Source organism: Pipistrellus hanaki (assembly GCF_964339955.1).
Source record: "Pipistrellus hanaki genome assembly, chromosome: 16".
Classification (NCBI taxonomy): domain Eukaryota; kingdom Metazoa; phylum Chordata; class Mammalia; order Chiroptera; family Vespertilionidae; genus Pipistrellus; species Pipistrellus hanaki.
This window is the reverse complement of record NC_140518.1, coordinates 41,519,312-41,535,485: the sequence shown is the minus strand read 5'-3', so window position 1 is coordinate 41,535,485 and position 16,174 is coordinate 41,519,312. Positions and strand designations below refer to the sequence as shown.

Sequence of the window (16,174 nt, the reverse complement as noted above, 5' to 3'; positions counted from 1 at the left end):
TCCAAATTAACCAGAAAGCAATCATAAAGAACAGAAATGAATGCACTAGAAAACAAAGTCAAGAAAATTAACAAAGTCAACAGCGCATTTCATCGTACTTCAAACCGTGGGTAACCCCCCAACCAGCAGCTGTAAGACATCACTGACCATGTGCATGAGGTCAGCCTGTCGGACTGCCCCATGCCACTGAAGTAGGTGGCAGCTGGTGGCCCCTGACAGCTCATTCCACGCTTCAGTCTCTGAGGATGGGCCATGAGGCTGCCCTATCCATCCCAACGCAGGCAGAGCCTTCCTGCTTTAAGTGCACCTGCATTTTTCCTTCTTTCATCAAATGCAGGGAGGGTTACCATCTCCTCAGGCTCTACCGAGCTGGGTTCCAAGGATGATGCTGGAGTTCCACACTAGGATAGTTCGTGCACTAGGTAATGGAGGATTCTGTCCTTGACTTCTCCTTCTCTCCTTGGGGTTTGGTTGTGGCACTTAAAGTCACGAGATGACTAAGTGATGCCACCACGAAGATGGCACTAACTTTGACAATGGATGCTGCAATGTGACTTTTCACTCCCGCTACCTATTAGCTTTAGTTCCTTTGCTGTCAATATAAATGTCTGTCCCTGACTGCGGAAGGCACACAACTATTGTTCTAATTTCCAAATCTGTTCCTGCACCAAACACACCTCGTGATGCTTCCCCTGTACTCATGGCTGTGTCTGAGGGGCTGGTTTTTACCTGAACAAGAGAGTGAATCTTCAGGCCGGAGTCTCTGATGCAAGTGTAATATTTTTCCATCTGATCGTGCTGATCCTCCAAGGAAAGCAGGCACTCCCTTTTCCCATCTTTTCTCTTAAATATTGGAGACACCCACATTTTCATGATGCTCTGAATCTCTTCCACGTTGTCTTTGGTTTTCTGAATCCTTTTCTCAAGGTCACGGATGCTACTGGTGATTTGAATGACATAATCCCAAATGCCTGTTCCCCAAAAGAAACAGAATTAACTGAAGTAGCTGACAGTGGCATAGCTAAAGTTCTAGCTGCTGTGAAAGACAGGGATCCAATACGCATGGGTTTTTAAAAGACTTTTCTGTACAGGTGACTTCTTTGCAAGCATCCTTTTTCTCCCTACTTGTATTTAAGAGCCAACTCTTACCAAAACCCTGATTGCAGAGGAAAATAAATAAAAGCTGGTGCATCTGCTGGGGCACACCTTGGTGACTTTGCATAGGCTAATGAATCTTATTTTTGAAGCACTTCCCCTGTATTAAATGTTGAAAATGTCATTCCCTCTTGTGTATGGAATAAAGCTCTGACTTGTGTAATATGGCCTTCCAAGACTTCCAGGAGTTGACTTGACCTTCCTTTAAAACTTTTACTCTTTTCAGGACCTTAATGCAAATCAATCTTCCCTCTCTGTGGTTTGCCACACTTCATTTTTAACTCTCTGATGGCTTTTTACCATAGCTGGTCTTGTTTTAATTTATGTTATACATATGTCTGTTATCCTCACTAAGTGTGAGCTCTTTTTGGGTAGGGCTATTCCCACATACCTCATATCTTACATTCTCTCCACAGGCCTTCCCGCCCCCCCCCCGCCCCCGAGTACCCCACATATGTTAATCCATCAACGAAAGTTTATTGAATTGAACTAGTGGGTATAAGAGAAGTCAGTGCATAATTCTCTTGTAAGATACTTACAGCCCAGTTAAGAAAACTGAGTAACAATGATAACACAGGAAGAACCTTCATTCATGAAGTGCCCCATATGTGCTGGAGACTGTGGGAAATCTCATTCCGTCTCTGAGCCTGCCCCCGTGTGTGGCAGCACATTTTGCTAACTATACTAGTCACATCCAAAGAGAAGGAAGAAGAATGCAACCCTCCTCGCCTTCGCTACCTTGGACATGTGTCTGAGAAGACAGACTTGTGTTCAAACACAACCCACATGACCAGGTAATTGTTAGAGTGTCCACAACTTTTATTGGGGTCTGGGCTCTCGCCTTTGCCCCAGATTCTGGAAGGGGCGTTACCTTCGCTCTTCCAGTTCAGAGCCTCCTCCGCAGCTCGCAGGTGGAGATCGATATCCTGCAGCTCTCCCGCCACTAATGGAAACTCCACCCCCAGCAGTGTTTTCATAACCTTGTTGTACCAGTTTGCCGTCAGCTCCAGGTTCGCCACAAGCTGCCGATAGAACTCCCTGGAGGAGAACATGGCCGCTGCGGTCTCCGGGATGTGCTTCAGCTGCTGGGGCTGAAGGTAGCTCATCTCCTTCAGCACAGACACCAGCTGGGGGAGAGAATCCACACTGATGGCTGCAGTTCAGTGGCAGTGAAGAGCAGCAATATGGGGCAGAGACGGGAAAACCCAGGAGACCAGAGGACTTCCGGTCCCTCTCAGCCTCTGCTCCTGCCCATCCCCTAAATGTGGGTTCAGAGAAGGGAAGTGAGTACTGGGCAAAAGGAAGAGGACTCAGAAAGCAGCAGGTTATCTGAATCTGTGAATCACTACCGAGAGTGAGAGGAAAACCTGAGAGAGGAGACATCAGTGATAGCAGGAGAGGCTCTGCGGCCATGATGCGTTGGAGCAGGCGGCTGATGGAATGACAGGCCCATGCTGACTGAGCCAGTGCCCATGGCTGTGCTGGTATGGGGGGGGGGGGGGGGGGGGACGATCACCCGTGTGCGAGAAGCCTCGGATTTAGACTTCTGGTATTCTCTCCAAAGCAGGTCAGACACATGGTCATAGACACTGACAGGGCACCCGCTGTTCCCCCATAAAATACTTCTGTAGTCGCTACTAAGCTCAGTGCCCCATAGAAGGTCAGAGGCTGGTGACTTCCATCTGCTGACCTCCTCGTATATGAAGACACAAAGACAAGCCAGCCCATCAAGGGCTATTTCAAGAGACTATATGTAACCACATTATATATATTGAAGTAGAGAAGGGCATTTCAAACACACAACCACAAAAGATAAAATTTATATGCATGAAATATCATATACATAATAAAATGTCATACTTAACCTGGTAAAAATATTTGCAGTAGATTTTTGACAAACATTTCCAAAATAGTCTAACAAATTCATAGATAAAGAAGGCACTTCCACTCAAAAGTGGGCAAAGGACATGGACAATCAATCTATAGAAGGAATGCAGACAGCCAATGAACACGTTAACAAAGTTAAAGCAACATGTAGATACTGTATTTTTTATAGTTCATCAAGCTGAAAGTGGTAGAAGAAATGGATATTTTGCTGGCAAGAGAATGACTGAAGAACAAATTGACAATATACATGAAAAGTCTCATAATATAAGCACTTTTGAGCCCAGCAATTTTACTTCTAGGCATTTTATTCCAAAGAAAAATCCAGGATAGATACAATAATAACTGCAGATACTTATTGTAGCATTATTCAGACCATATTTTATCCCACTGTCAATGATGGTAAGATTCACTATTATTATATTTTCAACTAAGAAGGCAAGAAAAAATGTAGTTTTTAAAACTACAAATGCATGCCATTTTCAAAGATATAAAGTAAAAAAAAAATGCATCACTGCAAAATACATATTGACACAGCTAGAAAATAATTGAAATGTCCAAGAATCGGGCATTTAAATATTTTAAATACATTTTCTACATACATACATAAATACAATTTCCCCCATACAATTCTTAGCCTGGCCCCAATGGGGCCAACCTCTGATCCTGTCCCTCTGGACTGATATGCACATGACTGTTCATGCCTAACAGCTCAGCTGCTGCCATGCAGCTGGAAAGTGGGGATCAGGATATGTTAGCTGTTCTCTGACCTGTGTTTGTAGTTGTTCCCCTTGACTCGCACTATAATTTAGGGATTTACCTTCTCCTTTTCTTCTCTTACTTTTTTCTTGCACTTCCTTTCCCTTCTATCGCCTACAACACCAAAAAGCACCTACTATGTGTTGCACACTGGGGCAGATAAGAGCCCTTGTTCTCGGAGTCTAGAGAGGAGGAATGATCCAGCCTCAATACCTTTTTATATTAAGGACATAATTACCACAACCTCTAGACTCCGGCCCATGGTAATCCAGGAAGCCATCTCTTTGGGCATTTAATATCCAACATTGCTACATATGATGTTGATAAAATTATTCAAATGTGAAAAAAAAAATGGGTCCTCCAGCTTCTTTTGTTGACTTCTAGCTCAGTCAGCATTGACATTCTATTTAACCTTCAGCTTTCTCAAAAGTCAGCAATATGCTCAGTTTCGCCTCTCTCTACATTGCACACCTGGAGAGCGTGCCATCCAGACTCAAGTGGTGACTGCTATTTCTCAGTGTGGCCATATTTTTTGTTTTTACTTTTTTAGCTGAACGATGCGCTTCCTGACCTGGGCTAACGTTTGGTCGCGTCTCCTCCAGCATTACGCTTTCCAGGGCTGCCCCAGTCCACACTGGTCTCCAGCCTCTGACCGTCTGCGGCAGGGCTTCTCAACCTTGGGACTATTATCCTGTACAAAGTCTCTCAGCAGCATCTCTGGTATCTACCCACTCGGTGCTGTTGGCGCCCAGTCCATGTTTGACAACCAAAAATGTCCCCGAGGGATAATTACCTCGGTGGAGAGTCACTAATCTGAAGTCCTATTTCCAGAGCGACCCCTTTGAGACTGATCACACACTGCCCTTGTAAGGACAGATTCTTTTGCATGTTGGTGTTCCAGCTTGTGGGTTCCTTGAGAGCAGGCACCAGGACTCATACCTGTTTGGCCTCCCAGTGTTCAGTCAACAGCCTTCACATGCAGCAGGCCTGCAGGGCAGGCCCAGCCAGCTGTCTGGCACTAAATGGTCAGTAATGCTATTATTCTATCTGTCCAGAGATGGGTAGCAATCTCTGTGTAAGTGCCTTCTGGAATTTCAGATAGTGCATCTCTCTAATATAATTACACTTGTTGATTGGTTAATCTTAAGTGTAATTGTCATTCTAACTTTATATGTAAAGTCAAGTATATAATAATGCTATCATACGAAAAGTTTAAAAAAATATTTTGTGATACTTCCTGCTGGGCAAAATCAAAGCAAATATATTGGCTAACCCTGGAGAAAACTGTGAGCCCTGGACAACTTAAGAAAACACCACACCACAGGGTTTACCCCCCAAAGAAATCCGGGATGCAGATCCTTTGGAGCAGCTTTCTCATATTCATGTGAAAAACCTTTTTGCCTTGGAAATCAGCAACATTAAGCAAAGTGCTTCAGAAACCCATTAAGAACTTCCTGTGGCCGGCTTACCTGTGGGTTAAAGTTGACGGTGATCTGCTTAGTCACTGGGTCTCGTGTCAGAAGTGGCCGGGAGAGGTTGTCCTGTGACTGCTTCGACACTGTCTGGCACCAGTCCTCATACAGTCTGACCTCATACCTGCGAGGGTGGGGAACAGCGGGCACCTGAAAGCCCCCTCCCAGCATCCCATGCCTGGCAATGAGTAACTGGAGGTACAGATAACAACATATAGTAACATACATAAAACATATATAGTGTATACAGTCTGTCTATCTATCTTATGAACTAAAGATACTAGTAAAATAACTGAATATATCCCCCCTCCTCCAATTCTCACCCAAGGACATGTTTTTACTGATTTTTGGAGAGAGAGGGAGAGAAGGAGAAACATGATTGGTTGCCTCCCACATGTGCACTGACTGGGAATCAAACCTACAATCTCTGGGCATACAGGACCATGCTCCAGCGGCCTAAGCCACGGGGCCAGGGCTGCATACATTCTTAAGTCTAAGTCACTGACTCAGCAGGCATGGAAGCTCCTGCAAGTACCCCTTACTTCTAAAGATGGCAAAGCTCAAATCAGAGGAGAGCAGAAGAGAGGCTCCAGGGAAGAGAGGCTTTCTGGGCGGAAAGGGAAGTTGTGATCAGTCTCAGTAAACGTTCGAAGAAGCTAGTGAGTAGGATTTTCTCTCACAGGAACCTTCATGTCACTTGCAGACATCTGTCATTTAGTCATCACACACTGGCGGAGCACCTCCCATGTGCTTGGCGTGGGTACATGGAGAATGCAGCGAGGCAATCCTGGGGAGAGGTACAGGGCTTGGGCCAGGGGTGGGGAGGGCAGTAAGGAGATGCTGGAAGGCTTCAGGGATCGGGGGCTAAAGTGATGCTTGACTGAATCTCACAGGACAAGGAAAGTTTACATAGCGGAAGAGGGATGAGTGCTCAGGGCAAAAACAACAGCAAGGCCAAAGGGTGGAGGTGAGAAACAGCCTACTGTGCGCTGGGAGCACTTGAGACTAAGAGGGCAAAGGTTGAGGCTAGAGAGGAAAGCAAAGGCCAGGGAGGGTTTTCCTGCTGTGGTCATGAGGTGATGGGAGGCGCCGAGAGGCTTTTCATAGGGGGTATGTGTGACCATATCGGATTTGGTAACGGTGTGGGCAGTGTGGGCCCTGGATCTGCACCCCCCAAAACCTACCGCAGCTTTAAAGCAGGAACAACTGGGAACCCATGTAAATTTCATTCTTATGCTTTCTCTATAAAAAGATACAGGGAACATTTTTTAAACTTTCTGCTTAGTAGGCAGCCACTGCGATTTTCTATGACACTGCTCTGGGGGAGGGGGGGGGGGGGGAGGCGTGCAGGGTGGCCCACTTCCGGCTCTGAGAGGTCTCGCTCCAACTACAGTGCCCCGGAAAAGTGTCTGTCTCCGGGCTGGAACTGCCTTCTCCAGGGCCCGGTGTGTGTAACCCAGGAGCACTGAGCTCACAGATAATGTGGGGATAACCTAAAACACAGAGCAGCACGAGGGGCCGGCTGGGACTGGAGCCGCACAGGGCCCCGTGGGGCCTGCATGCTGCAGGGCAAGGCAATCCTGGGCGCTGCTTACTTTTCCAGCAATGACAGCACATCTTCATATTTCTGTATCATTCGCTTTCCTTCGGCAGACTCCATGCAACTACCCATGAAAAGAGAAAAAAGTGACATTGAATTAGAAGTCAAAATAATGATCTGATTAACAAACAGCAGCCTATAGAGAAGAGATTGAGCAGCTTCCCGGGCTGGTTTCCAAATGCCCCAAAGGTGCCTGCATCCTTCTTCCTGAACATTTCCCATCGGCCACCAGAGGGCGCCTGCACTTCCTGCAAAGCAGGCAGCCCCACAGGTGATGGTGGCACAATCTTTCCATTGAGGCTGCACCAACCCTTTCCTCCCCCACCCCCATCCCGCCAGGCATGCACAGGTAAATCAAGTCCTCAGACGCCTGAATAAAAGGGTAATCGAGACATGAAAAAAAAATTCTAGGTGCCATAGTTTTTATATACAAGGAAAATCTATATATGACATCACACATAACAAAAACTATATAACCATGTTTACATATTTATATAACAATGTTTACACACACATGGACATTGTTTTGTGTATATATTTTTTCCTTCTCTGAAATCATTCTAGAACATGTTCTGAGAAGCCCTACCATTCAATGACATGTTTATATGAGGTTCCCACCCACATCTCATGCCCCTAAATGTGCACACACAGTGCACACACGTGCCCCGCACATGCCATATACACACTCGCCCACATGCACAGACATGCTCAGGGGCTCCCACAGGAAGGAAGACCACAGAGGAGCGTGAGCAGAGTCCGGCGCCCACTCCGGCACCAGCGCCTGCTCCTGTCTGACACTTTGCAACAGAAAATGAGAGCCAGGCACTGGGAAAACTGGTGAAATATCTACAATTTTCAGGAACCTTCACACTGTGTAAAAGGGGCTGTTTTTGTTTGTTCTGCTAGCAACATAAGGCAGCTTATTGCAAAGGTTCTTTAACACCATTTGCTCTTTAAGCCAACACAGGTGTCTGACCCATCCCCTGGCTGTCAGTGTGAGCCCCACGCAGCAGAGGAAGCCCTGGCCTTCAGGCGCTCAGTCTGTCCCTGCGAGCACGCAGGTGCCTCCAGGAGGAAAAGGGGAAAGGGCCTCAGACCAGGCTGCTCTCACCCTGACTCCTTTCCCCCTCCCCCTCCTGAGCAGGCCTCATAACCCCATCTCACCTTCATGTCTGGGAAAGAAAGAGGCTAGAAGAGAGAGAGACAGCAATGCAGGGAAAGTAGAAGGAAGACAGGTATGGATGGATTGACTTCATAAAAGAGGCCACAGGCTGAGTGTGCAGGAGCTGAGCAGGACTACTGAACACAGGACTCTGTGGAACCACAGTCACTCGTTCATGGGGTTTCCAGCCATCAGAGTCAGCAACTCAAGGGCCTGGGGCACACTGAGGAGAGAGCCCCCCCGCCCTACACACACACACACACACACACACACACACACACGCTGGGGCCTGGGCACACGGAGGAGAGTGTCCCCACGCTGGGGCCCGCTGCAGTCCCCTGGAAGGTTTGAGGAGCCACAGGAGCAGCTACTGTAAGACTGCCTGCAGATCCAACTTCATTTCATGGTGAGGAATCTAAAGCATTTTTAATAGCCAGTAAATATATATTACAGGGAACAGTGCAGTTTTGAATTTGTTTTTAAAATGAGTGGGAATTTCCAGGGGATTGTAGGGGACAATGGGTGCCATTCAAATCCTCTCTCAGGACCAGGCAGGCACTCCCACGGCCGCTCCCGCCCCTCAACCTCCCTCTAGCCAGGAGCTCTGGCTACTGAACATGGAAAGAAACATAGATAATTTTCATGCCTTGGGTAAGTGAGATGCATTTATGCAACTTTCAAAATCCATGGCAGGAGCAGAGGCCCAAAGCAACCCCCCCTACCCCCAATTTAGAAGGAAGGTACTCACGGATGTGTGATGCGCTCGAAGTTGGCGAAGGGACCCTGGATGCGCTGCCGCAGCTCCTGGGCCCAGCGAAGACCCCCGGCCACCGAGGGCATGTTCTTGTGCACCGGGGAGAAGCCTGGAGACACACACAGCACAGCCAGACTGAGTGAGGCCCGACTCCCAGCCCCTCCGCCCAGGAACACCCTGCCAGCTGGTCCGCATGCTGAAGTCCCCCTGTGCTCACGGGAGATGGGAGCTCCTGGAGACCACCGTGATGTTGGGGAGAGCATGGAACAGGGCCCGAAGACAGGGGTCATGCCCAGCTCTGCCACTCACTGGCTTTCTAAGTTCACACCAGTGACTTTCAACCTGGCTACACGTCTGCATCATGTGGGGGGTCTTTAAAAAGACTGATGCCTGGTTCTGCATTCAATTGGTTTGGGTGGGACCCCACGTTTGTATTTTGTGAAAGCTCTCCAGAGGATTCCAACTGTCCAGTCAGGGCTGAGGAACTCTGCCTTCATAGACAATTGAATCTCTCTGGGCCTCAGTTTTTCCCTCTGTAAAATGGCTTATGTGCGAATTCAATAAGGTTGTGACTGAGCCAGGCCATGCAGATGACAAAGTGCTTGGTCAGGGTTAGCAGAGCCTGACACCCTACTTTATTTACTCCATAGAGTGTGTCTGTTTGCTTATCTGAGTTGTTGAGATTTCAGTCATGAGATTTTTGGTTTTGGTTTTTAAATTAGTGTCCAGCTTTCTTAGTAAAATGGGAGGATCTGGCAAATACCAGCCTCCACATCTACCCCAGCACTGGGCTGAGCGGTGATGTCTTCCTTTAATCGTCATACGCTCCACCACTTCCCCATCTCATGCGAGCGCAGACCTATGGTCCACAGCCTTCTAGACACCATCGACTGGCCCTCACCCTGGCCCAGTCCTCTCCTCACTCCATGTGGGTGGAAACTGCAAACAGGATAAAATATCACCCCTGTGATGCGATGTTACATGGCAACAAGGAGAAGATCCTGGGTGGGCTGACTCACTCAGGCGAGCCACACACAGAGACCAGTGCATTTTCTCTGGCTGGTGGCAGAGGGGGAGGAGGGAGCTGAAGGGTGAGGAGTCAGTGTGCTTGATGATGGGGGCAGCCTCTAGCCTCCCCACAGAGCAGGGGACGGGCGTGCCCCCAGTGACAGCCGACAAGGCAATAGAGACCCCAGGCAGAGAGTCACAAGGTTCTAGATCAGGGGTCTTCAAACTACGGCCCGCGGGCCACATGCGGCCCGCAGAGGAGTCTGATCCGGCCCGCCAGGTTTTTTGGGCAGTGAGCGCAGCCGAGGTGTTACAGTAGGAATTAGTAGTTCATATAGTCTGGCCCTCCAGCTCTCTGAGGGACCGTGATCTGGCCCCCACTTTAAAAAGTTTGAGGACCCCTGTAAGATCCTACCAACAGAAATGAGTTCAGAAACGATTTTCCCACCACCCAAGAGCCTCCAGGTGAGAAGTCAGCCCAGCCAACACCTCGGTTTCAGCCTTGTATACTCAGTGGGAAAGCGAGGCAATCAGGCCGGGCTGCTGGCCTACAGACCCCTGAGCTAAAAGATGGGCGCTGGCAGGCTTCTGAGGATGCGCTAATTTGTTACGCAGCAAGAGAAAACGAGTGTGGCCTCCTAAGGTATTTGAGTTTTGAAATTCTATATGTGACCGGATGTCATGAGGATGGCCCGCATGAAGGTGAGGCCAGCAGGTCTTCGGGGGATAACTTCCGAAGTGGACACAATTCCCAGTGTGAAACCTGTTTGTGGACATGCTGGTCTTGCCACTCCATTGCTTAAAACCCGTGAAAAATCTCCTATTGCCTGAACACTGCGTTCCAGATTCCTCAGGGTGGCGCTCAGGGGGCTTCACAGCCTGGCCCCGGGCTCTGGCGCTGGCCTCGTCTCCCCATGCACACGCTGTTTGTCCACAGGAAGGCTGCCTGATACCTAGCAATACTCTCCTCTCGTTTCTCTTAAGACCTTTGCTGTTCCTCCTTGCTTCCCATCTCTCACCTTTCATGGCTCAGAGCACTCTTCTCCACAAACTCCCCCCAGATATCCAAGCCACGATGTATCTTGTTTTGTTACAGCTCTTGGTAACTCAGGACTACTTATATTCTGCTGGGTAACTGTTCCTACCTGCTGTGTCCCTTAAAGAACCAGGCCACATGGACTACGAAGTGCTTGGCCAGAGTTTGCAACGCCTGGACCTTCTTACTTTGCTTACTTTTGGTATTAATTAGTTTACCCCTTACCCTGGCTTCCCTCTGCATCTCGTGCCCAAAAATGTGTCTGGCATATAGCAAAGACACGAGACATGTTTGTGAAGTTGAGTTGAACTTGTGTTGGACTTTCAAACAGAATAAGACAGTGCATCTAAGAATTACAATAAAGATGGAGACATCACACTGAGGTTGATGCCGCCGGTGTCGGGCCCCTGCTGGCTCCTTCCTCCAGGAGCATGGTTGCTATGGCATTGGAAGGATCCGGAAAGGAAAATAAAAGTCTACTGTGGAATTGAGACACGTTGAAGATTAATCACTGTGGCAACATTGATCAGGGGTCAACCCATCTGTTCGGCTAAGGTCTCAGCTGCCAGAGGCTGTCAAGACTTCACTGCTCTGAGCCACCCTGCCCACCTCAGCCCCAGCTACAGGAAAATGCACAGCTCAGTGAACTCTTCAATCCAATGAATGCTCTGGATTATCTACAAGTTGTCCTTGCTGTTATTGGAGAATGACATAGATCCATAGCAGACATTCAACAAATACAAGAGGACTGAGTTTCACCCCTCCCAGCAGGAGAGCTCCCCCCGTCCAAATCCGCTGGCAGTCAGCCTACCAAGTTCTGCCTCCTCCTGGACACGCTGACTGTAGATGGCTCTCACTGTATCCAGTTCTTTGTTGAACATCTGGATGAAGACCAGGTACTTATCGGATGCATCGCGTGCTACCAGTGGTCTTTCGAGGAGGTTGCCTGCGATGTCTAGCAGCTGCAGGAGAGGTGGAGAAAGAAGAGGAGTAAGTCACAGAGTCAATATTTCCAAGGTTACCTAAGTCTTGTCTCCTGGCCTTTCTTTCATATGCCTGTCAGTGTAAAAAGGTCAAACAATTATTGTTATGCTACTGGATCAATAGTTATTAGTAGGTGGATAGTCAGAGTCTGCCTTCAAAAGGAGAAGGATTCCTCTCTGCTAAATTATCTATTGGACCCTGGTGGGATGTAAGAATCTGGATAAAGAGTAAAATAAAGAGAAAACTTAAAAGTTTTTAGAAAGGTCAAGCTGATCTATATTAAAAAGACCATTTAAAAAAAAGATCTAGCCCTGGCCAGTGTGCTCAATGGTTAGAGCATCAGCCCCCATGCACACCAAAGAGTTGCAGATTTGATTCCCGGATCTGTTGGGTAGTATGCAGGAGGCAACCAATTGATGTGTGTCTCTCTCACATCTCTCTCTCTCTCTCTCTCTCTCTCTCTCTCTCTCTCTCTCTCTCCCTTCCACTCTCTCCAAAAAAATAAATGGAAAAAATGGGTGAGAATTAACAACAACAAAAATAATAATTTTTTAAAAAGACCTAAAACAGAGAAGGAGGGTAAAGATAGAGAAGGAAAAAAAGAAGCTAAGTAGGCTAGGTATTGAGGAGAATTTGGAAATCTAAAATCTGAGAGCAGCAAAAAAATAAATAAATAAAAATAAAAAAAATAAAGTTTCAGAGAGAACTAATTTCTGGAATCAGTTCAAATGTTTGAAGAGAGAAATCCTAATCATTTTTTTCTATGTGAGTTATGGAATGCCAGGTATTTATTAGAGGTTGTATATTTTATAACCTCTAAAATAAGATTTATATAATAGATATTTATATTGCCCTAACTGGTTTGTCTCATTGTATAGAACTAAAAGTTCCCAGGCTCGATTCCGGACAAGGGCATGCATCTTGGTTGCGGGCACATCCCGGGGGGGGGGGGGGGGGGGGGGGGGGAGGGGATGCTGGTAATGTGTGCAGGAGGCAGCTGATCGATGTTTCTCTTTCATTGATGTTTCTAACTCTCTATCCCTCTCTCTTCCTCTCTGTAAAAAATCAATAAAATATATTTTTAAAATATATATATCTTTTTAAAAAATTTATATATGTAGATTCAATGACTAATGAAACCTGGCAATTTGAGTTACCCGATATTCTATTGATAGAATAGCATGGATTCTAATCTATGCTTGGACATTTTCGGTGACTGGAAACTTTACTTCTTAAGGAAGTCCATTCCGTCTTTAAATAGTTTTGACAGAAATCTCTTTCCTTTATTGAGCCAAAATCTGCCTCCTTGTCATTCCACTGATGAATTCTGGTTCTAATCCTCAAGGCTTTATAGATATGGCCTCTTCACAGTTTACAGATCTGTCATGTCTTTATGTCTCACGACTCAGAATTCTCAGTTGCACTGCCATTTAGCTACTCGTCATCCTAGACTTTCTCCGTATTCCAGTACCAGCTCATCTTGGCAATACAGGCCAAGGGCACACGTCTTCTCATTCTAGTCACTTGTACTTTTAATGCCATAACCAATTACGGTAAGTGGCTTGCCTCAGCTCAAAGCACCCTGACAGCAGTGGTTAAACAGCCATGGTATGGTGGAACCCTGGATTCAGGATGGTGACCCCAGCTGAGCTCTTCACTTTCAATGGGTCCCCTACTGATCAGACTCCAGGGGAGCATTCCAGAAGAAACTCTTTTGAAAAGTATTTTCACGTTTTCAGAAAAGCATTAGTGACCAACCTGAGCAGCCCAATTTTGCGCATTCCCTTGCCTAGCATACTCATGATACCTCTCCATTACACTGAGAACAATTCATATCTGCAGGAGCAAACAGCTGGAAGAGTATCCCTCCCTTCCCCTGATGAGGGTGGGGGAGGATGGAGCATAGGGTGGCTCCCTCCCTGCTTGCACGAACCTTAAAGGCGTGCTCCAAATCAGGTGCATCATCAAAGGCTTGGATAAAGATAGTCCCTAGTCTTCGGTCAAGATCTTCTACCTTCTGGTTAAACTTAGAGACATCATTTTCAAATTCCTGAAGAGACATCACAAAAACGTAGAAAATCATGATGTTGCAAAAGCCAGTCCCACTATGCTCTTTACTTGAATCAAGTGCATCTTAATTTTTGCACTTGAATCATTAGACCAAGGATTTATTTTCATTTTCCAAAAGTCACCTTGGCACGCCTTAGTTTTCATCCATGTAGACAGTTACCCCATGTCTGCTGCATTTTCTTCCCTAGGCAAACTGGGAGAGTGAGTCAAATTGTGAGGTTCACACCCTTTCTCTCTATCTTTGTGCCCCCTCTTCCTTCTGCCCCTTCTCTGTTACCATCAGTGCCAGCTTCTGCCATCCTAAAAGCCACCTCAACAACAACAATCCCAGCAATCATACCTTCTACCTTCCTTCCTCTCCCAAGTCTTAATCCTGTTTTGTTTTGTTTTTGTTGTTTGTGTTTTTTTTTTTTCTTCAGTGTAACCAACCTAATCTAGCCATTGGGAGGGAGGTAAGCTAATTAAACGAATGCACACTATTTCTTCCAAGTACCTTTTAATTCATTAAGACAACAACTAGCCATTATTTCTAAGGTTGCCAAATTTAGCAAATAAAAATATAGGCTATGCATTTAAATTTAAACTTTGGATAAACAATGAATTTATTTTCAGTATATGTCCCAATTATATTTTATCTGGCAATCCAAAGAATATAGCAATTTTCAGGAAAAAATTTTTGTTAAATTAAATCCCTAATGGGTGGAATTATTATTTGTTATTATTGCTTTGCAATAGTAATTCATATTCTTATAAAAAGACAAAGTAAGTAGAAAAACAGTATAGTTTTACTTCCCAAACCAATTACAGTAACATAATGGTATGTTTCCCTGTGCATAGAATTCTGCTTTATTATTTGTTTTGTCTTAGAAAATACATGGTTGTCTTCAGAAGATCCTATAGGGACAATTCATAAAAGAGTTAAAATAATAATCGTAATGATTGCTTTACACACCATTTCCCCCCATTCTTCCTTAGAAAGCAATTTCTCTCCGGTTTGCTAAGACCTCTTTAGGCAACTGACGGCTCTAAGAGCAGGCTTCTGCTCTATTTCTTCCTCCTTTTTACTCATTCATTCTAAGATTCCTCTCCAGCAACCAGCCACTCCCTTCTCAGGAAACCCCATTCCCTATTTCTGTCTGGCCCCCTTTCTTCTTTTTGTCCCTGTGGGCTTGTGCTCACAGACCTTAGCTATCCTGGCCCAGGGGTAGGGCGTGGGCTCTGTGGTCCAATCATGATAATGCGTGTCTGGCCGTTCCCTCATCCCTGAGTACTCCCTTGCAAACCAGAGTCCGATCAGAAAAAGGAAGCTCTGCCCTGACTCCCAACCCCACCCAAGACACTTAACAGAATTCTGCCCAGGTGTTCCCGGTCTGCTCACTGCTCAAAGCCATCCATATTCAGTGTCTCTGAAACTCTGGACACCATCAGTCTGGAGCAGTCAGCAGTTGGAAAAGGTCCTCCCTGATCCTCCTCCTGAATGATGAGAAGGTTTCGTTCATACAACCCTTGGGACTATAAAGCCAAAGGAAAGAGAGAAAATGCAAGTAATATACCAGGCCCCACAGGCTGGAGGCAGCTGATCTTCCAAGCCCTACCGTGCCTTGGGGGTCCAGGCAGTCATGGCAGGACTCTGAGAAGACCCTGCACATTTCCTGAAATTCGTGGTCCATTTGCTGGACCTGCTGACTCAGGGCGTTGCCTCTGATGCCACTGAACTCCAGCTTCTGCAGGCTGTGGAAGTCCAAGGTTGTCTTCAGAAGGTCCTACAGGGACGATTCACAAGAGGTAAAATAATGATAATGATGATGACAACAGTGGGTACTGCTCACATTAGGATGGGAACAGCAAGATTATACGGGGGTGATGGGTTGCTTAGGAAAATGTGAAGCCTGGTTCGTGTTGTAACCGTATGATTAGATTGGGTTGATATAAATAGCTTGGTTAAACTTGATGACAAAGCGGAGAGAAAGTACAGATAAATAAAACTCACACACACAAAAACAGATCAATTTTATGCTTTAGCTTTCCTGAGTTTTCTAATAAACAATAAAATATAATAATAATATTTACATGATTGTTGGTTTTACCAGCCATTAAAAAAATTAATTTCAAATGGGCCATGTCATCTGGTTCTGGAATGAAGCTATCTTAGGGGATACTGACTGGAGAGCAAGGCCCCCAAATAGTCCCAAGGATAAGCTCAGAGGATGACACCAACGGGCTCAGCAAAGACTGCCAAGGAAATCAATGGTGATGCCCTGGCCCAGCCTGGTGCACCATGTAACACTGG

The 16,174-nt window shown here is 46.3% G+C and overlaps 1 protein-coding gene across 1 annotated transcript in view; it reads right to left on the bottom strand.

Moving 5' to 3' along the window:
* DNAH9 (dynein axonemal heavy chain 9) overlaps window positions 1-16,174 on the bottom strand; it is a gene marked incomplete at its 5' end in the record, with an annotated part of 292,809 nt that overhangs the window by 252,133 nt on the left and 24,502 nt on the right. Inside the window, 8 exons of the mRNA XM_084863896.1 lie at window positions 730-971; window positions 2,027-2,282; window positions 5,268-5,394; window positions 6,866-6,934; window positions 8,781-8,895; window positions 11,642-11,792; window positions 13,748-13,864; window positions 15,480-15,647. Coding sequence (XP_084720022.1) covers window positions 730-971; window positions 2,027-2,282; window positions 5,268-5,394; window positions 6,866-6,934; window positions 8,781-8,895; window positions 11,642-11,792; window positions 13,748-13,864; window positions 15,480-15,647 — 1,245 coding nt within the window. The remainder of the gene's footprint in view (window positions 1-729; window positions 972-2,026; window positions 2,283-5,267; window positions 5,395-6,865; window positions 6,935-8,780; window positions 8,896-11,641; window positions 11,793-13,747; window positions 13,865-15,479; window positions 15,648-16,174) is intronic.